This window comes from Drosophila elegans, unplaced genomic scaffold (assembly GCF_018152505.1).
Source record: "Drosophila elegans isolate 14027-0461.03 unplaced genomic scaffold, ASM1815250v1 contig_520, whole genome shotgun sequence".
In the NCBI taxonomy this organism is placed as follows: domain Eukaryota; kingdom Metazoa; phylum Arthropoda; class Insecta; order Diptera; family Drosophilidae; genus Drosophila; species Drosophila elegans.
The window spans coordinates 1,181,634-1,202,973 of NW_024545903.1; the positions used below are offsets into that span (position 1 = coordinate 1,181,634).

General features: G+C 42.5%; 4 protein-coding genes across 13 annotated transcripts; 1 reads left to right on the forward strand and 3 right to left on the reverse strand.

The window, feature by feature from the left end:
- The first annotated feature begins 234 nt into the window (after window positions 1–234).
- On the forward strand, window positions 235–2,328 carry LOC108149191 (ER membrane protein complex subunit 8/9 homolog). The gene is made up of 2 exons (XM_017276614.2): window positions 235–534; window positions 1,565–2,328. Exons 1-2 carry the CDS (start codon window positions 337–339, stop codon window positions 1,976–1,978), a joined length of 612 nt encoding a protein of 203 aa, XP_017132103.1. The 5' UTR covers window positions 235–336; the 3' UTR covers window positions 1,979–2,328.
- A 12-nt stretch (window positions 2,329–2,340) lies between these two features.
- LOC108149189 (phosphatidylinositol 4-phosphate 5-kinase type-1 alpha) lies at window positions 2,341–9,533 on the reverse strand. Of its 9 annotated transcripts, none has more exons than XR_001774599.2 (16): window positions 9,173–9,527; window positions 8,810–8,844; window positions 8,582–8,731; window positions 7,763–7,960; window positions 7,566–7,708; window positions 6,985–7,506; window positions 6,823–6,927; window positions 6,622–6,754; window positions 6,402–6,531; window positions 6,008–6,070; window positions 5,574–5,660; window positions 5,094–5,366; window positions 3,908–4,130; window positions 3,443–3,615; window positions 3,133–3,352; window positions 2,341–3,010 (listed from the first exon to the last, which is right to left on the reverse strand). XR_001774599.2 is itself a non-coding variant. In XM_017276610.2 (16 exons), exons 1-16 carry the CDS (start codon window positions 9,258–9,260, stop codon window positions 3,002–3,004), a joined length of 2,418 nt encoding a protein of 805 aa, XP_017132099.1. In that variant the 5' UTR covers window positions 9,261–9,526; the 3' UTR covers window positions 2,341–3,001. The 9 variants fall into 9 exon arrangements, 5 of the variants coding, with proteins under 5 accessions (XP_017132099.1, XP_017132101.1, XP_017132100.1 ...); XR_001774602.2 differs by having other exon boundaries at window positions 6,444–6,531; window positions 6,823–6,915; window positions 9,173–9,526; XR_001774601.2 differs by having other exon boundaries at window positions 6,444–6,531; window positions 9,173–9,526.
- A 776-nt stretch (window positions 9,534–10,309) lies between these two features.
- LOC108149199 lies at window positions 10,310–13,893 on the reverse strand. Of its 2 annotated transcripts, none has more exons than XM_017276623.2 (6): window positions 13,198–13,891; window positions 12,943–13,136; window positions 12,690–12,852; window positions 11,504–11,612; window positions 11,253–11,434; window positions 10,310–10,768 (listed from the first exon to the last, which is right to left on the reverse strand). In XM_017276623.2, the coding sequence occupies exons 1-6, from the start codon at window positions 13,265–13,267 to the stop codon at window positions 10,689–10,691; spliced, it is 798 nt and encodes a 265-aa protein (XP_017132112.1). In that variant the 5' UTR covers window positions 13,268–13,891; the 3' UTR covers window positions 10,310–10,688. The 2 variants fall into 2 exon arrangements, with proteins under 2 accessions (XP_017132112.1, XP_017132113.1); XM_017276624.2 differs by having other exon boundaries at window positions 10,750–10,768; window positions 11,243–11,434; window positions 13,198–13,893.
- A 1,038-nt stretch (window positions 13,894–14,931) lies between these two features.
- Window positions 14,932–17,802, reverse strand: LOC108149163 (fork head domain-containing protein FD3). The gene is made up of 2 exons (XM_017276562.2): window positions 17,018–17,802; window positions 14,932–16,452 (listed from the first exon to the last, which is right to left on the reverse strand). The coding sequence occupies exons 1-2, from the start codon at window positions 17,362–17,364 to the stop codon at window positions 15,399–15,401; spliced, it is 1,401 nt and encodes a 466-aa protein (XP_017132051.1). The 5' UTR covers window positions 17,365–17,802; the 3' UTR covers window positions 14,932–15,398.
- Window positions 17,803–21,340: the final 3,538 nt, after the last annotated feature.

The window sequence follows — 21,340 nt, forward strand, 5'->3', positions numbered from 1 at the left end:
AAATTCTAATTTTTCTCAAAAATATTGTTTTTTTCAATATTTAAATCCGAAAATAAAATCGAATTTTTATTTGATATTCAAGATTTTGTGGAATCCATTCCCCGTGGGTGTTATCAAAACTGGGGAACTCAGTTCATAAAAGTTGATCATCCGACACTGTGGAATCCATTTGTGTTAAGAGAATTGAAATTTGGTATTTTAGTAACACATAAATGGTATGTTTCGGGGATTACGTGGTTTATTTAAACGGCAGAGGTGCGGTCACACTGCTTAATTGTCGAATTCCAATTCATGTTTTATTTTTTGCCAAATAAATTGTCATAATATTCAGAGAAAATGTGCGACTACAAGATTTCGGAGCGAGCCTACACCAAGTTGATATTCCACGCCGCCAAGTATCCGCACCAGGCGGTCAACGGACTGTTGCTAGCCGAGAAGAGCTCGAAGGGCTCCCTGGTGGAAATCGTGGATGCGATTCCGCTTTTTCATCAGTGTCTGCATGTCACCCCCATGGCAGAAGTTGCCCTAATGCAGGTAATTGCCAATTGCCGGCTCCAAAAGTACCAGTGAACAGTGAACTCTAATCCGGTCAGGGATGGTTATGTTTAGTAGTAGCACAACCTATGTAGTTGCATAGCTAATTATCTCTTAGAATTATCTAGGTCCCCGTACTCAAGGGTAGTATGGTGTGATTTAGTTTTACCTTTTGTAATCCATTTCAAAGCAAAATATGGAAGCTTATACCTGCATAATAAATTGTAAGATCCATTTAAAACAATTACCTGTTACATTTTTTTGTTTACATTTGTTGACTTACCTTTATGTATATTGCATAGAAATTATTTTTATTAATTTATGAGACATTGAGCCAAAAAGTTGAAAGTTAAAATATTATGCGTGTGTATTTTAAATGTACCTTGTACCCCATCGCAGAGCAACAATATTATCAATATTTTGCATACTTTTATTAATTTTAATCCTAATATTATATCTTATACCTTCAAATTTTTTGTGTTATATCTTAGAATTTTAATATTTTTTGTGTTATATCTTAAAATTTTATTAAAATTATAATTTCAAATTGAAAAACTGTTTTTCCAAGTTTTATAACTTCGTGACAAATTTAAAAAAAAAATTAAAAAATTATGTTTTATAAATACTTTAAAGAAACCGAATTCATGTTTTTAAGTTAGTTAATTTAAAAAGTATAAGCCCTTCGTTCCACCAATAAGTAGTGTCTTCTTAAACGTATTCTATTCAATAATTACAAGAAAAAAAAATATTTATTTTTTTTTGAGAAACCCATGTAATCCCTTTAATTATTTTGTACTTTATCCAAAGTTTACCGAGTGTATCCAGAAATTTATTTCAAATTTTTAAACCTAAAGCAAACAATTTTTAAACTTTTATTTTATTATGTCGAACTAATTCAACTGACTATTTGTATAAGGAGGCAAAAAATGTTTCAAAGAAGACATTGTGAATTGTGAAATTAATTGTCGAAACTAATCATTTTTTATATGCACCACTTTGATAATATCATCCTACCCTTTTCTCCTTTCAGATCGATGCATACGCCGAGCGCGAGGGACTGGTGATCGGCGGCTACTATAGTGCGCCGGAGAACTTCTACGACAATCAGATCGACAAGACCCCCGCCGCCAAAATTGCGGACAAGATTCAGGAGAACTTCAAGAACGCCTGCTTCGCGGTGGTGGACAACAAGTTGATGACGCTGCAGCACGACCGTGCCGCCATCCAGGTGTTCAGCTGCGCTGGAGACTCTGGCGCCCGCTGGTCGAAGGCCAAGTTCACGCTGTCGCAGGCGTCGCAAACGTTGGAGGGCGTGTCGCTGCTGCTGAAACGCGGTGCCATGCGCGACCTGGTCGACTTTGATAACCATCTGGACAGCCCGGAGAACGACTGGACCAACGACTTCCTGAACCAGTCGCTCAACGACCTGCAGAAACTGTACTAGTCGCCTGTTTTTAACGTACGTTTGTTTTAGTCTAGCAAATTCGCATTCAAGGGAACACGCCGAAATTTCAACCTTGCAATTTAGTTTATTGTAATTACATTTGGATTTCAGTAATCTTTAGAATAATGCATATAAGTTAAATAACATTCAACTAATTAATAAATAATCAATTCTTTCATCATGTATGAGTCGAGAGTTGTCCACAGTCCGGGTCCGTCCGTTGGTGTATATATGTAATATAATAAGTAAGTCCCGTCCCGTCGCGTTCCGTTCCGTTCTGTTTTTGTGTGTTTTGAGTTAACCTAAGCGCGTTACAATTATCGTTAATAAATACAGATGAATAATATGTATATAATTTTGCTCTTTGTTTGTCTGGCTTGTAAATTGAAATATTTTACAATAATATTGTAATATCGCGATTGCTGATTATACATAGGTATACATAATACGTACTTATGTGGATATATCGGAGATCGAAAGTATCGCAAAAACGTTTGTTTATACTTGTATAATTTCAGTGTATTGTATATTTTCATATTATCTGATCGAACGCATAACGAACTCTTTACACCGTACACTAAATGTATAGGGGAACGGGATTGCGGATTTCGGATCTCGGATCTCCAACTGGATGCCATCCTGCGCACTTTACTCATACATATATATTTGATTTGACATTTATTTGCTTTATGCTTCTGTAGTTCTGTATATGGGGAGTATGCTTTCGTGTATAATATCATTTGCAGTGTTGAGTTATGTATTTGCTGGATAGATTTCACCCGATGTCCGCTGGAAGGGATGGGCAGGTGTGGGTGTGGTCGTGGTTGAGGGCGTGGGCGAGGTCATGTCATGGGAATCTTTTCTACGTGGGGCGCCTTTTGATTATATCCTAGCTATACAATAGCGCCTGAACACGCAAGCATAATCAGTATGTAAGAGTATGAGGCATATTTTGCTCGGACTCTGTCCACATCGTGATACATATGGGTTGGTGTGTCTTGTGTTCCGTCATCACATGCTATGTTAGTTGATCTATAAGAATGCAATAGAGAGGTTATGAGTCAGTGGATTGCAGACAGCAAATGGGGAGTGAAGAACACCCAAACGGAAGATGGATTGCAATTTTGGAAAAGTCTAATAATGTACGATTTTACATGGGCGTGTGCGACTATCTCTGGGGGGCATGAGTATGTTATCTCTGAGCAGGAGGTGTCGTGGGTGCTGCGGATCAGGAGGTTTCTGTGTGTGCTTGGGATCGTATCTAGAGTTGGCCACCTCCGATATTTACCATTCCCGCGGACAGAGAGTTGATGGCATCTTCCACCGTCGGCTTGTGTCGATCGATTTTAGATGAGTTTATGGGCGAGAAGTTGTCTACGATTGCAAGCGTGAACGAATACACATATACAGATAGATATAGAAACACAAAAAGCGATTTCAAAGCAAATCTCAAGTGCCAATTACCGAGATCACCACTCGAACTGGAGTCCGTAAAACTGGGTGTGCCCTCTGTCCATGTGGGAGTGGAGCCCTCACCTGAAGCGGGCGGTGTCCAGGCCAATCCGCCGCGGGACCCGTACTGGCTGCTCGACGAGGTGTCCACCGCCAGCAGTGTATCCAGATGAACCTCGGAGACGCTAAAGTTAAAAACGACAAATATATCAAAAGGGGTCACTCTTAATTTTAGATTCTAAAGTACTGTTAATAGAGTACAATTTGGGTAGAGTGTTGATCAGGGAACTAAGCGATCTGTGACTTTATTCAAAAGAACTAAATGTTAAACAAGTTACAACTTTAGAGGGGAGAATAACTGCAGTTTTAATTGAAAGTGTAAATTATGAGCACCATAAATTTTATAAATTATTTATAAAATTCCCAAAAATCATACTAAGTCAGGTATTCGTTTATACATCTTAAAAACAGTCTTACCTCACGATGTCCTCCTTGTAGGAACCTCGATAGGCGGGTCCAATGTTCATCTTGCGATCCAGGTAGTAAGATTGCTGATGCTGATGCTGCTGCGACTGCTGGTGATGGTGGTGATGATGATGGGACCGGCGCCCCATCGACGAGGTGCTGTTCTTGTTCGAGCTGTCCTCGGAGATGTCGTCAAAGGCGGGGGGAGGAGTCGAGCTGCATGAGGGCGTTGTGCCTAGCAATACAATGGTTAGAGCAGAACATACAACGGAATGAGTGGCAGAAGTACACAGTAGTAAAAGTCTAGTATAACTCTAATATAGGGTAATGGCATTGTGTGGTTGGAAAAGCGTGGTGCAAGCGAGGAGCTACTCCCGTCCCAGTCCGCGTCCCGTCGATCCCAAAGTGCCCTCGCTCTCGGGTATCGTGGAAGGCGCTGACTTGGGCGCCCGTCTCTTTGTCCGTCTCGTCTGCTGTGGAGGAGGAGGAGCCATGGCCAGCTGCTCTGCTTCTGGCGGAGGATCGGTGAGCTTGGGCAGCGGCCTTTTGGGGCGATATGTCGCCTCCAGCTCGCGCTTCACCTCCAGAAACGCACTGACCGACTGCAGCAGGTTGTCCTCCTCCAGTTGGTTGTCGCAATCATCGCCAACGAGTGCCATGTCCACGTAGTGAAAGTAGCGCTTCCGTCTCTGCTGCCGCTCCAGCTTCTCCTGAACTCCACGCCTTGGTGAACGGTGGCTGGGAATACTGCCCGAGGAACGGGAGCGTCCGGAACGATAGCTCTCCGCTCTGATAGGCGGAAAGTTCCGAACAATGGAGCCCACTGAAGATCGATCGCTGCGCGCCACGAAGCTGTTCTGCCGCTGAAAAATGTCCACGTGGTTAAGCAGTCGAGGCGGTTGCCGCCGGAAACTGCTCTCCGATCGAGCCGTGGAGTAGGCGGAGTGCAGCGAGTCCCGGCGCCTCAGCGAGGAACTCCTGAGCAGCGCAACTGTAGGATCGGGCGGAGGAGCAGTCGGAGCTCGCAGGCCATTATCTGGACCATCGAAAAGATCATGGAGCTCCAGCCAATCCTGGACGTTGCTGGGCGAACGACGATCTCCGAAGCGAGGCATTGCCTCGCTCGTTGGCACCTGGAGGGTGTGGGTGTGTGCTGGTGCCGTATTGGGATTAGTGGTGTGCTTCTCTTGCTTTGTACCTGGTGTCGTCCGATCATGGGCATCCTTGCGCCGCGGCGAACCACGCGGTGGCACTGGCGGTGGCACCCGTGTCTTCAGGTTGCTGGCCGCCGGAGTCCGCTGCTTGACGGGCGGAGGTGCCCGCTCGCTGGTGGCACTGCCGCTAGCTGGACCAAGGGCAGCTGCTCCTCCTACGGCTCCACCTGCCGCTCCCGCTGGCGTTGGCTCGGTGGTGGGCGGCTTTGCTGGCTGGTGAATCTTGCCACTACTGTGCGAGTGCGAGGCGTGAACCGCTGAGGAAATAAAACATCATTAACACATTGTCCATCTTATGGTTAAAGGTGTAAACACAACGCGAATTCTTAAGCATAAAATAGTCAAAAGTAACCATGAAAAATCGAAATTAAGGGACATTTTCAGTCGTTTAGGTTTAGGTAAACTATATGTTAGACGGTCACAACTTATAACTAATATATTATATTCTCATGAGCTACACTTACGCCTCGTGGCCACCTCGTTGTCGCTGTCGATGGAGCGCTGAATGGCCTTGGAAAGGCTTTTTCTCTTCGATGGCGAATGCTTAAGCGCTGCAAAAACCAGTCAAAATCGGGAATTAGTTAGAGGTTGCTTCAAGAAGTCGCAATAGGAAAATAAGGTTCAAAAAGCATAGCACTCCCAAAGCAACTATGCGAAGAAGCCAAGAGCAATACGGTTGCCAGGATGCCAAGGATGCCAGGGATGTGAGGGCAACTAACGTGAGATTGCTAGGCATGCTTTGGCGTCCGTTTCGAAATCATATTAAACCAAGGGGTGAATACAAAACATTGTTATTAAACTTCATTTAATACATTAAATACTCATTAAAGAAGGTGTAAGTAAACTTTAAGTGAGAGATAATCAAAAAATAAGAGACATCGATCATTAGATTGTTTACCTATGTAGCTGGTTACCAAGGTACGAAATTTTCTGTGATTCCCTTTGATCTCTGGGAGATCCACTATATGCGTAACGTAAGTGTGGGGTGATTGCATTCGAGACATGGTCAAAAAGAAAGCAGAGAACAGAGCGGTTGGTGGTAATTGAATGTCGATGTCAAGAGATCTCTTCGGATCGGCGTCTACTCAGGCCAAGTGTACCATATTGCATTTTTGCTGCACATCAATCGATCAACCAAAATTAGCAAGCTACGAGTGTCTAATGGTGTTCGGTGTGTGGAATGTAAACGGTGTGTTTTGTGTGTGATTTTGGCTAAGTATCTACGCAAAAATGTCTGGAACCGGAACTGAGTGCTTGCATAACTCGGCCAACTGCACACAAAAATGCCTTACAGTACGAGTACTTAGCCCGACTTCCACGCCCACCCCACTTACGGGAGGGTATCTTGCGGAACACGGTCTTGGCCATAAAGTTTTGGAATCTTTGAGCATAGAACGAGGGCCGGCAGACCGATACGGTTTCCTGAAAGAAACGACAGATGGTGATATCAGTTATGGATTAGTTTTGTTATTAATTCTGATCTAATGATTCTGATTCTAATTCTAATCTTACCCCATCGTGTATGATGCTTTTGAAAGTGTGCTCCAGTTTCTTTTTCAGCCTGTAGGATTGCAGAATGTCGATGATTCCAATGTAGAGCAACAGGCGCTCGCCTTTCTCACTCCTCGCTGGAATACCCCCAGGTCTAGATCCGGGTCGAATGGGATTCCATTAGCTTCCAAGAAAATGTCAAGGGAAAAGAATAAAACTCACGGCACATCCTCCTCATCGTCGATGGGTTCACTCTCCGCCTGAATGCTCTCCATGGCCGTGGAGTGGGCCACTAAACGCTGACGATTGACGGACCTGTATGCCGCACTGGGTTAGCTCTTTAGATTGCTTCCGTTATGGTCGGAGATGTGCTGAGATACTCACTTGTTTCTACTTATGCCCGTGGCCGCATCGCGATCCTTGCCGTCGCCATCCAGGGCGTCCAGCGGATCGTCCCCATCCACGTCGGAGTCCTCGGCCAGCGGAGCTCTCAGCGGTTTCCGTTGCTCGCTCTGCTTCTCCCTGAGCGCAATGTCCAGGTTGTGGACGCCGAGGAGCAGGGAATAGTCCATGATCTTGAAGGACTCCAGCACCGTACAGTCGCGCTGAATGGTCTTGATCAGCGCGGAGTAGGTCTCGGCCTCCAGGAAAATGCCGTTCGGATGCTGCTCCATGAAGTCGAGGTCCTTATACGTGGGCGACTTCTTGGCGCGCTCCGCCTTGTTGGCCTTGCGCTTGAACGTGGAGCCCTTCAAGTCGTACTTCAGGTGCATTCTTACGGATGAGGGCAGCAGATTGTTCATGACCACCAGGCGAATGTTTTTGGCGTTGCTCGTCTGCAGGCAGTACAATCCGAAGAACTTTGGCAATAGCGTGCGCGGATTTTGATTTAGATTCATGTAGTAACTGCAATGGGGATATTTTTTTTGTAAATCCATCTAGTAATAATTGCTAAAGCCACCCACCCAGGCAGTAGTTTCTGTAAGAATTCGCCCTCTTTGTGTTGCACCGTCTTGATAATGAACTCGTCGTCGGTCGTCAGGTAGAATATAGAGCCGGAAGCACCAGGATTGGACAGTTCCCGCAATGGGGACGTACACATGGACATCTGCAAAGTTTATCAATTAGAAGCTGCTAGTTTAAAAAATGATAGTTTACTTACCATAAAATCATCTGGCTGGATGCCGAACAGATCCCGAAAGTAGCGAAAAGCGATGGGCGCGTATATCTTGTATCTGAACTCGCTGTAGTGGTGGGCAGGTGTAAGGCTAGAACCCTCTGGCGGAAAGGTGATGCTCTCGATTTCCCAGAAGTCCATCATAAGTAGATCACGCTTGGGCTTCGAGGCTAGACTGCCGACCTGCAGGGTATATATTGATTAATTAATCAATTGAGGTGTAAATCAATAGTCAGTGCCAACAACAAATTTAAAATGGGGTTTTAAAAGGTCTGGGAAAATGTGAAGGACTTTGGTGGTATGTACTGGAAATACATTTGCAAACAAATTCCTATAAGTCTTTAAAGTTTTTAGGTATTTTATGGCAACTCCGTTTTTCTAATAAACTACTAATTTAAGGCTTAAAAGGCTCTCATAAAAAATATATTATATATATTATATTATATTTTATATAAATATAAAACAGATTCAATGAACTTATTTATGGTGTAATGGTCTTAATAGCCTATACATAAATACATCAATCAAAGTTTGTTTGCTTGTTTTTAACTTTCTCTGTATTTTAAACGTAAAAGAATCTATAATTTTACGGCCTTTAGGAGCAGATGCCATAAAAACAATATTTCAAAAATCAGGAAATGAACACATATGTATTTTATATTTTTGGGTCAACAAATCTGAAAAGGTACCTTAAAGTATGCTGACAAAACTAAAACTTAGACACTTGCCATTATTTTACAGAATTGCCTTATACTTTTGTACCTCTACATATTTGTGATACACCAAATAGAAAACATATCTTACAGTGTGCTGGATTCCCAGTTGAATGGAGCCCATGATCTGCGACGTCTGTATCTTCTTGTATGTGATCTCGCCGCCCTCGCCGACGCGTCTGTGGCCAATCTTGCGCTCCTTGTCCGCCTTGCTGGCCGCTCGCATCGGTCGGTTGCCCAGCTGGTCGATTGGAGGGAAATTAGTTGACCCGATTAGTTTGGATCGGAGTGACCTCGAGGCCACGGCGGAAGTACTTACGTCGGGCGATGAGTTTCCCACATGGTCGGTGGAGGCTAAAGGAAGAGCGGACAGAGTTTATTATTAGGAGTCATGTTTTATTCAGGCCATGACGCAGTCAGGCAATCACCGCAACTTGAACTTGGACGGGCCCCGACTTTCTTTTGTTATCAATCCGTTACGAAAATATAAATAAAAATAAGAGCCGATGGAAGTCCGTTGTCTGTCAAGTGCGGGGGTGGATTCACATTCACGCTTCTTCCCTTCACGCGAGACACATGCGCCAGGGGCACTTCCATTCGCCATTCGCCTTTCGCCTTTCACCAGTCATTGATTTTTTTTTCGGGCACTGGGGAAAATAAGGCGACTGGGGGTGATAGTTACCATTGCTGGGCTCCGCCAGTTTGGCCTGCGACGCCGAGGAGCTGTCCATGTCGATGGTGTTGATGGTGTCGCCATCGCCGGAGGCCATCGTGCTCCTGCTCCAGGTGTCCTGCTCTCTGCGTTCCCGTCGAGGGCTTCACTAGGACATGCTGTCTGGCAGGGACTTTGAGCTATTTCGGCGCTGTTCCCACGTTTCGCTATCTGCGGGGATTATCCAATCAATTGGGCTAACTGGGGGGCAGGAACCTTGGCTCTCGTCTGGCGCTGGCGTCAACGCTTTAGCTGTCTGCTGTCTGATGTGTTGATGGCTCCTCTGCCACTGCTGTCATTTTCACTGCATACTCATAGGCCCACTGGAAGGCCTGGAAGGTCGGCCGTGCTGGAAGGGTGTGCGCAGGAGCGAGCGCAGGGTTGCATTCACAATAACATTTGAATGCGGAGCATCCGCACTGTTTACAGGCCCGCGCAAAATAAAAATTGTATCCTTACTTCCATTTCTAAATATGATTTAAAAATAATAATATCAAAATAATAATATTAATCAGTTTTACTCGTTAAATCATTGCTTTTTTTGGTTTCAATACTCAAGAACCATTAATATTTGTATGCTTAACGCAAAGTTAAAATAAATAAATCTGATAAAAATGCCTTTATTAGATACTTGTTGCTGAAAACCCATTTGTTAACTCTAGTTATATTACATTCCGATTTTATAAAAGAAGTATTCTTGTGGCTGAAGTTTTAGGGAACTTATTTTTATTTTAATTTATCAACTCTTTACTGAATTTATTGGTTTCAGCAATAAAAAAAAATCGTCTAGATACAACAGTACAATTGTACATACACATTTTTAGAAACCAACTAAAATAGACTTGTAATAGTAAACCGATCGGTTTGTTTTGGTAAACATTTTAAAATTGTTTAACCCAAGTCTTTGCTGAAAGAAATCAGTTGTCCACTTTTTTTCATTTTAATCAAGCCCCTAATGCCAGAAAACTACAAGAATTTTATATTAGTTAGTCCTACAGTGATTTATTTATTAAGTTATTTTTGTTTGGACTTGAATTCCTAATTTTACACTTAAAATACAATTTTAAAATTTTAATTTATTTGCAAAGAAAAAACGACGAAGGCGGTTGGTTTAATGCACTTTTACTGTTTCATTTTTGTTTTATTAGCGTTTCAGTACTCAATTAGACCTATACATCATAGATAACTATATAATATATATATTTTATTTATGTGGTAAATATATGAATACAAGAATTTCTTGTTATATGAGTTGCTGTTGTCTTATCGTTCTTGTTTTTATGGGTTCGTTTGCTTTCGCATTGTGGTGTTTGTTTTGTGTTTCGTTTTTCTTACAATTACATGCATGTACAATATAAGCGCTTTTTTAAAAATATCGCAAAAAATTACGTTTATCCGTTAAAAGTCTATTAAAAATTAGAGATTATCAAAATTTCTAGATCAAACTTAAGAACAAGTATAGCCTACATCGAAGGACACTACCGAACTAACTGCTTAGAGCTAAGGATGCTATGGACATTACTACGGCGACCGTTGTCCATTTGCGTTGTATAGTTGAGGCCTTATCTGTAAAAAGTATAAGTATAATTATTAATTTGTTTGTTTTTATAGAATTTTTTAAAAGGGGTTGCCTGATTGCCAAATTCACGAATTCAGAGACAATAAGACCTAACTATTTTGTATTTAACAAAAAGAAGTTAAGAGATGTTTAAAATCTTACAATCACACAAGAAACGCCTTCAAGTTCTTTCTTTTATATAAATAAAATTAGAAAATATCTTAAAATTATTTTAACAAAACTAAAATAAATAGTAATACACCAAAAAGTCTTTTAAGTTTAAAGATTTTAGCTTCTTTGTGAAGTTTAACAATTACCACATAAAAAATACGAATTAATTTTGGAATTCTTTAGTCTTACCACGAAAGGTCGCCAAACAAGCTATCTATAAACTCTGTTTTTCTTTAATTCACAGGTAATTTTATCAACCTTCTAGCAAGGGGTAAAGCATAGTTAACTTATATTTTGCAGCCCCTGCTTACCTGTACTTACCATAGAAAATAGTCTCCCGGCGTTTGGTGTAGTTGGTGCCAATTAAAATGAACGCACAGGTGATCGGGGTGGGGGACTCGAGTTGATCTCTAGGAATGCGGGTGCGTACGGTCATGCTGTAGAGGCCACTGGGGTCTTGGTCCAACTGCGTAAGCACCGAGTCCAGTATGTGGGTGTCAAACCTGCGGATGGAGTGTTGAAGTCCAGGGGCTATTCAATTTCACCGGCCACAATGGCCGTGCTCATCTTACATGACCGACAGCATGGGTTGCGGGAAGACGTGCTGGACTGCACACATTACGTCCACATCCAGACGAGAGCCGCTCATCCGCGCTTCCAGCATGAAATCCGACTCAGGAACTATGAGTGTGGGATTGGTTGTGGGCCGGGCCGGCAGACAGGAGCCAAAAAACAAAAGGTCGTGAGAATTAATCAAGTGTCAAACTAAACAACGAAACAAAACAAAGCAAAACAAAACAAAACTGTGTTCCAAAGAAAAGCACAAAACAGCACAAACAAGCGACGGTTCCGGACACCGCAGAGACTGCCACATGACACGCATGCAAATATGAAAGCGAATCACACGTGCCCAGCCGACAGGGCCCAACACACCTGCACCGGAAGAAAAAGAGTCAACCCCCGACTCGAGTGGATTGAACTCAATTGGGCATGCCTAAGCTCGACCAATCAAAGCTGAACCATTGACCTATAACACCTGAAACACAATCGAAAACTATCCTACACTGTGATTCTTGACTAATAAATTCAAAATGCTGCATAAAAGGTGATGGTACTAAGGGAACTTTAAATTCTTGAAGTGTCTATTACTTGAATAACATGAAAATATAAAATTGTAAAGGTGTTCGCTTTAAATGTGGTTTTATTTGTCATGTCATGTCATGTCATTGATTAAGATAACACTCTATCGTTCCGTTAGGCGTTAAGTTGTTCTTTAATTCTACTACCACTACTGCAAGTAAAAATTATAAAAGAACATTAAAAATTATTATGGTAAAATGGGAATTAGAAAATAAGTACCCTACAAGTTATATGTTGAGCCCATTCATAATGACTGCTTTTTAATGACATGAAAAAAAGGGGACTTAACTGCTGCAAAAGACTAATGGAAGAAAATAATAAAAGGGAGCTTGCTTATGAAACGCTTCCTTGACTTCTGTAAATGGCCTTAGAGTACATAAATCATAATTTTGTCTCCCCGTGTAAACACCGACCCAAACACCTATGCAAACACCAGTTCCCCAGTCAAGATGGGGGAGGGCAAGTGGGCCGGTCGGCAGTTGAGCAGTTGAGAAGGTGAGCAGTTGAGGAGGTGGGCAGGTCACCCTCTGGAGACACCACCTTAGACCTCGTCAATCTCCCACCCTTGGCAGCACATCTTTCACCGCCGATCCTTTCCGCTGCGGTCGTGACACCCACCGATTATTTGCAAGCGGGCACTCCGCTTATCCGTAGACTCGAAGGTCTGCACCGCACACGTATACTCCCCCGTCATGTTCCAGTTGGGATTCTTTATCGATATAACACCGGGACTGCTTTCCATACTAAATATTTTGGTGTCTATCTTCGACTTCATGAAGCCCTACAATCGCAAGAACAAGACAAAGGCAAAGACAAACACACGGCTCGATTAATATGTTAATTAATTTGCTGCCCCCGATGGCTGACTCACCATGGCGAACCCTTTGACCGAGGGTATCCATTGGTAGATGGAGTGGTTGTTGAACAGCCACTTGAGGACGAATCCCTGCTCCCGCGGCCCGATCTCCACCTCGCAGTCGAGGACCAGAGGATCGGGTTCGTGGTCACGCAACAGCGTGTAGGTGCGCGGCACCCTCAGCTTGGTGATCCGCACGGAGTGGGTTACTGTGGGGGATTTTGGGGGTAATTTAGGGATATAATGGGTAAATTCCTGGGAAGATCTTACCCGAGAGTAGGGTCAGCACCGCCAACAGGGTGGCACACAGCCCGCGCCCTCGCCCTCGCCAGCCCGCCATGAGGGCTGTCTACTTGGCGACCTGGTCCACGTCCGTCTCTGCCGGAAACTGCGGTTCCTGCTCCGCCGGTTCGCTAAGGCCAATTCAACCGTCTCCGTTGTGCGTTGTGCTCTTATTACCTATCTGGTTGGTCGGATGTTTATGCTTATCTTGGTTTTACGGGTTTAAATGGAGACATGGGGGCCTTTGGTCGCACTCATTATCACCAATCTCATCACAGCAGCAGCAGCATCAGGGGGATGGCTTTTTCTCCTGGGGATACGGGCACTGAATGGTACAAAACTTTTCTCGCCTCGATGAGCTCAGCACCTGGGCCGCAGCATCTCCGCGGCAAAATTGCAGGACATCTCGCTCTGCCAATTGCAACTATTGCAATCTCATTTTATGACCCGGGCCATTTAAAGTTTTGCCCACATACAGCACTTTTTGTTAGCGAAAAATCGACTTTCTGCAGCCATATATATACGTGCGATAGTGTCTGCTGTTGGGTATGTGCAAATGGAGTCCGCGGGGGCGAACTGTGCCAAAAAGGAGTTCGTACTCTCGGCGTAGCGCGTGAGTTCTGCCGTTCTGTCGGATACCAATAGTTAGTGTTGGTATCTTCTACGGCACACTGTTGTCCCGCTTCCAAGCGCAGCTTTTAATGTTTTAACACTGGAAGCCAACGACGCGTCCCGAGAGTCGAGCTTTTTTGGTAGCGCTTCATTGGGCTATTTAACCGACCCCCTTCGTCCTTCAAAACAAATCAGCTGAGCGCCGTTCAATGCGCAGGCGCTAAAGCTGAACTGATTTCCAAGCACTGTTGCCACATTTTGTTGGGATTTTGAGCGCTAAATTCGAATTCGCACATGAAACAAAAAACAACATGTTTTCCACATAAGACTGGAAAATAGTGTTTTTAGTGAAGAACAATGGATATTTAATAATGTTAGACTTATAGTATCTTATCTGTATTACTCTACATTTTGTTAGTATTGAAAGTAAAAATTTAATGTTTTGATTTAAGATACCTTCGAGAGAGGAATCTATTTCGTTGGGACGGATATATGGCATTCTTTCTATGATATTTCATAAAAAAAACAAATTTATTGGCCGTATTCAAGGCATTTGATTTGGTGAACAAGCTTATCAAAATAAAAAACAAAATTTTTACGTTTAAATAGTTTCCATGCGTGTAGAGGCCGACGTTTAGGATACTAACCAGCACTGTCCCTCAAATTAAATGTTAATTAAAGCATTATTTCTAAGACATTAACTTAAAAGTATTGTGGAGTCACATATTAATACATACATAGTATGATTAATACATACATATGTATTTTGATTACAAAACACAATTTGATTGAGACTTCGTTGATACTTATTGCAAAGCACCTATACAACTGAAATATTATTTTTAAAAAGTTCTAAAATAACTTTAAAGGTTAATAATGTATGTTTAAAGCATCAAAAAAAACTTCAACAAATTATATCGTTTTAAATAGAAACATTCCTGTGGGAAAGTCTAGCAAATATCTAGCATTGACTTCAACAATCTCCCATACTTTTTAAAAAATAAATAATAAATAAATTTTAACAGTTTATATACCTAGGTACTTACCACTTAAATTTGTACTGCTTTTGTCCTAACAATCTTTAACAATTATTGTTATGTTGTTGTTTATTCAATTTTCAATAACATCAGCAAAATTCTTAGACTAATTTATAGTTAATAGTGTTCCTCTTGCTTGGATGTGTTACAGTTACACGCACACACACGCACACTTACACATGAATAGTACTGGTATAGTAGATATAGGCCTAGGATCTAGATCTCTAGAATTCACGTTAAAAGTATGCTAGAAATGTGCACTGCATCAGATTTACATAGATAGACGCGTCGATATATGTAAAGTACGTAAGTGGACTGGCAACTATAGCGTTGGCTTTGATTTGGTCGCATTTAAAAACTCGCGTGCTGGCTCCTACATCCTACAGATACACCTACTGATCACTACTTGCTGCTCGGATTGGATTCGTGGGGGTGGAGTGATAAAACGTGCTTATATCGAAACAGAAATCACCGTTCGATGGACTGTACACAAGCCAATCGGTTCTGGTATAAGCTCCGGATGGGTTGGTCGAATCCCGTCTAGTCGCTGGCCTCCTCCTGGCTGGCACCGTGATGCAGGTGGTGGCCAATCAACGTCTCGATGCGGAAGTCCTTGGCGCTGCTCTGCTTGCTGGTCCTTAGAACCAGTGGCTCACTATCGAACCGTCTTCTTGGACTGGAGCCAATTCCCATTCCCGGTGGCGAGCTGTCAGATGCCTCCGCAGGCTCGAAGATCAGCGCATCCGGCGGTGCGTCCAGACGATTTGTACAGGCGCTATCCACCGAATCCGAGATGTGTGAATCCTCCTGCTCATTGCCGCTCTCCACGTCGATCTTGTCCTCGCAGGAGTCGTCATCTCCGTCGGCTTCCGCGTCCGCCTCTGTGTCCGCATCGTCGTTGTACACATTGAGGTCCATATACCCTCCGCCCGAAACTCTATCTGCGTAGTCCCTGTGACTGGACATTCCAGCAGCGCTGGCCACAGTCGCCACATCGAAGGCGTAGGGGCTTTTGTACTTGGTGGCTCGGCTACCATCGGATCCACCACCACCGCCTTCACCTCCTCCTCCGCCACCGGAGCCACTGCTATGCGGCAGGCCATCCAAAGCATCCACACCTCGTCCGCGATTAATGAAGGACAGCCGGTCGAACTTGTCACCCGACTGACTTCCCTGGTAAAATGAAGCCTCCGCATTTGCAAAGAAGTTAAACTTCTTATCCGCCCGCAGGGCTGAATCAAAGACATCCGCCGGGTTGTGGACGACATCAAAATCCCTGCTTCCATTAAAGTTGGGCACATTAAAGTGCACCGGAACGAGGGGGACGGGTTTACGGATCCAAAATGGAGACAGTGTGCCGAAAACCGCCGGAAAGGAGAAGCGTTGCATAGTCGGAGCTCGTTTGTACCGCTTTCGACGCCGCAAGAAGCTACCGTTGTCAAACATGTCCTCCGCCAACGGGTCCAGCGTCCAGAAGTTGCCCTTGCCCGGATTTCCGGGCTCACGGGGCACCTTTATGAAGCAATCATTAAGGCTGAGATTGTGCCGAATCGAATTCTGCCAAGCGGGGAACTTATCCTTGTAATATGGGAAGCTAGATAGAGATAAATCAAAAAATTCATTAAGCTTTTCATAAGACCCATAAATTCAAAGTGATCGATAGAAGCAAAATTTGTTAAACTAATTTCAAGTGAAAAAAACAGATCAAAAAAGGACATAATATTCTGCGTATTATTAAAATTTAAAAAAGTTTAACTTGTTTTTAATAAAGTTAACTTGTTTTAAATCAAAATATGACATGATCAACGCCGGTAAATAGGCTCTTAATATGTTCAGTCGTATGTATAATGTTCATATTAATCTTTAAAAACCAGTTCTTTAATGTTGACTAAAGAGCGATTCACCTCCTTTCAGTTTAAACATTTCTTATATACCAGATACTATTCTTCTACAAGTGCGATAAGTTGAAATCCATATGGCATGATTATAGCCAGGATTCTTCCAGCTTTCACTTCTCAATGTTTAAATTGAATTTTAAATTCAAACAGACACTACTATTTCATAATCTTGAAAGATTTTAAAAAACTTTTTAAAAAAAATATTGCAAGAACTAAAAACAAACGTGTGTAAATTTGTATAACAAATTATGAATAACTTACCGCGACATGATAAAGTCACAAATCCCACTGAGCGTGAGCTTCTTGTGCGGCGACTGTAGAATGGCCATGGTGATGAGGGCGATGTAGGAGTACGGTGGCTTCACCAGTGGTCCGCCGTTGGATCCTGAGCCGTCTCCGCCGCCGGCACCACTTCCCCCGACGGCCGAAGGCTCAATGTCGCTGTCGTCGCAGCCCATGGACATGGCATCAGCGGCGGCGGCGCGCGAGGATGCACTGCATCCGATTCCAATGCCGCCGGAGGAGCCACCCCTCGAACTCTTGAGCAGCGGCGGCGAAAGGGAGACACTGTCGTGCAGAGTGTGCATGGGATCCGTGCTGGTGTGCATGTTTGCGGGTAATCACTGTTGTCTATTTGAGTTGAAGTACTGGATTTGCTTAAGTTATTAGAGGACGCAACACTGTTTTTTTTGGTTTGACTATTTTGCTCAGGAACTGTGTTCGTTTTGGCGCTTCTTCACTAGCTTCACTTGGCATTTGCACTGGCATTTAAACTAGAATTTCTCGCTTTCCAGTAGTACCGTTATTCTTCACCGTTAACCGTTCACTGTCACCGTTTCCGCTTGGGTCCTGGGAATAACTGTACATATGGCCAGCAGTCGAGTGGAAAGTTGGCTAGCGCGTCCGTCGTCGTGTCCGTTGAAGGCGGAATCCGCTGGCCAAATGTTAACTGAATCGCAACGAAAACGAAAATCTTCTCGCCCAAAATGTTTTTCTACATAACTCAAACATTTATTTATGAAAAACCGCTGCCATTGCCGCTGCCGCCGACGTTTCCCTGAGCTTTTGTGTCGCCGCTGCTGTGTTTTCGTATCTCGAATAACTGTGATTCTACTGTCGACGTCGCCGTCGACGCAGGCAGCATCCGGGCAGAGAGAGCGAGCGTAGCCAGGCCTCTCTTTCTGGCGGGGGATGAGACAATATCCTGCGAACCAATCTATGGCGCCCTCGCTCTTGCCATCCCACTCTCTCGCACTGCATGAGTGTGGCTCAAAATGGTGGAGTGCCTCCTGTAAATGTGATATTTGTGTTTTCCTCTCCAAGCGACGGCAAATTGGCAGCGACTGCAGAAGCCAAATCTCGGGGGTGGGGGGAATAAACATTTTGCGCAAATTTAGATACCTTTTGCCGCTTTGACGTCGTGGCTCTTAATAATGTTTCATTATGTCAGCCACATGGGGGCAGGCGTCCTTCTCCCTCTCCCACTTTATCTGGTTGCCCCTCCAACCCTCTCCTCCGCCCCAAATGTTATGCTTCAAATGTTAGCATTTTTATGTGCGAATGTTTTTCTAACCGTATGTCGACGTTTCTTGGTTTCTCTCGGTTTCGCATTCTCATTCCCGCTCTCTTTTTCCCTATGCACTGAAAGAAAACTTGTGCAGGATTTTATGATCATTGATCAATTTAAGGACTTAACATAAAGTCTTGGACGTAAGCCATTGGAAGCGTTAAAAATAAATATTAAAATCTTAGCAATCGCATTTTTTGCTTATACGCCGCTGTAATTCCCAGTTAATTCTAGCTGCGCCGTAATGAATGCTGAGAAAAATCGGCAAAGCATTATTAAATCGAAATCCGGTTTTACGGATACGGAAGTATATAAACACACACTTGATTTAGCTGTTGTCCTGCCCTAATAAGCCGTCAAATTAAGTATAAATCTTTTCCGTGTACTTCTCTGAGTTTGGGAGTGAGAGATCTGAATGCGCCATTTTGGCCAACATCCTCTAAACACAATGGGGGATACAAAAACGAGAAAGGGAGAGCAGGGGTAGACTGTACATGTGTTTGCTGCATTTGTACTTGTATCCAAGTGAGTTTTGTATTATTTCTCTTTTTCATTTTCGCTGTTTTTGTTCTCCAGTTGTTAGACATTGCTGTTGTTGTCGCTGCTGTTCGGCGTTCAGTGTTTGGAGCCTTCCCTTTTCAAATTAAACATTCAGTAGTCACTTTTATTTGTTGTACTTTGTTCAAATTAGTTTTCCAGTTTTGCGGAAGTTACCCATACACAGCCACACACACACATAAACATGGAAACAGACAGAAGCACAATAATGGCCGCCATCTTCGCATTCAGGACAATATTGATATCGCTTCTTTCACTCTTGGCATCGTTTTCATTATTCTATTTTAGCTTTGCCACCCTAATCCCCATTTCTCTCGCCCCCTTTTCCACACTGTTACACTTACGAATCAATGATTTTTTGGCCAGATTTTTAGGGGCGTGGCATCGGCATTCGGTATGTATCTTTATCCCCGCTAAGTAGTGTTGGTATTGGCAAGGGGGGTAAATAGAAGGGATACATACATATATGGCGACTTTCGGATCTGTCCGTTGAGCAATTTAGATGCGGAAAATTTATTGCGGCTTTCCTTTGTCTTTTTTATGAGCAAACAGAGAGTTTTATGGCTCTCGACCGAAATAGTTAAGCAAAAATGTAATCAACTTCCCCAAAGTTCACATGAATTCACAATATTAATAGGTAAATAATAAATATATTAATAGGTAATGTATTTAAGCGCAAAATTTATGGTAATGTTACAATACTCTTGCAAATAGTTTTATAGTTACAGTCATTAGTTTGCAACGTTATGTAGGCGACTTTTTATATATTCTTGATCATCGTTATTAAGCTAGTCGATCTGCCCATGCCTAGATCAAACTTTTCCTAAAGTATTATTTATGTTGCAGAGAGCATATATGTCGCAACGTGCCGTTTCCAAAAAAAATAATTGAAAACAAATTACACTGCCTTAAAAATTCAAATCAATGAAATCTTCCAGGGATCAAACCTTGTTTTCCTGGATTGTTAAAGTTAATAGCTTGTTAGATTTGTGAAAGTTTCATCTTCAAGATAATGTGATAAAATTATTTTTGATTTTCAGGCGTTTATTTTTAAAGAATTTATGTTAATTTATGTTGTCGAAACTTAAGTTTTTGCCATTTATGCAAACTTTGTCGATCTCTCGCATATATATTAGGAAACCTTGCCTTATAACATCTATAAGAAAGTTGAAGAATTATCTATTTCTAGTTAAAAAAGTTTTCGATTACAGAAGACGAATAAGCAAAACTGAAGAAAAAAAAAAGACGAATTGATATAAAAACAGGTGAAAAACGATATTTAAACATCAACGATTGATCTCTGGAGGATTTCATGTTAAATTTGTAAACCAGGGTTATAGCTTCTTGTTTTTACTAGTCACTAATTTGACCAATATATAAAATACATAGATTTTACATTAAAGATCATAAAAATATTAAAATAAATTGAATTTATAGAGTGATATCTGTAGTTTTAGTAGCAAGGGAATATAGGTTCCTTCTTGCCGAAAGTGGCTTTCTTTCTTGCTCTATTTCTTTGTTCTAAACAGAATAAAACTATTGAACAATTATTTTCATTGTTTAAAGACATCAGTTCAGTTTTCAATTGACCTAATTTTACTTTTCTTTATGTTTAACTGTTGCAAAACTATGAATTAATTATTGTAAACCAAAAAAACTATAATAAACTATAAAAAAAATTTGACTGAACAAACTGAACTCTTAAAAAATGTGTTCTAAGAATACACATTTTTTGTTTAATTATTATTATTTGGTTTAATTAGTTTAGGTGATCCAATTATGGTTAGTTTTTTATACAATTTTAAAATTTCACAAATGTCGGAAGCAATCTTACTCGATTTGGCTAGGATAAAGTATCGATTCTTGACGACTTCCCATTTAACTCCGAACATTTGCCCACTTAATCCCCCACCAGTTCCTGTTTAAATATCAAAAATATTTGCTCTTTCAATCCACTTTTCAATACTTATCCGGATGCTCAATAGTTTCCATGGCAATTAAACGTTTCCAACTATGCGCACCTCCATTCCCCCTATGCGGCAATCCGTGGTCAAAGCCGTATCCATGTCCGCTGTCAGACTACGGTTAATCAGCGCTTAAGCCCAGCATGAGTCCGGAAAAAGAACTCTGGCGGCCAGTTGAGCGTAAGGATGCGATGCATTGAAGCTTTCGCAGGGGAACAATTAACTTATGGCCAAACAATAACGCCGAGGAATGCACGCTGACAGGAACCAGCCACCAGGAGCACATCCTGCTCAGCTCCAGCTTCAGGTCTGGGTTTATATATATCCTCCGCACTCATACCGAGCTGCAGCAACAGCGGCATGATCCAGCAATAATCCCTCTTTTGTCAGCAAATTTATTGCACACAAACAAACGACCAAAGGATATGCCAAGCGGATAAAACGGAGCGCTGAAACGGGGAGGGTGGTGCTCTGACTACGGATTCGGATTCGGTT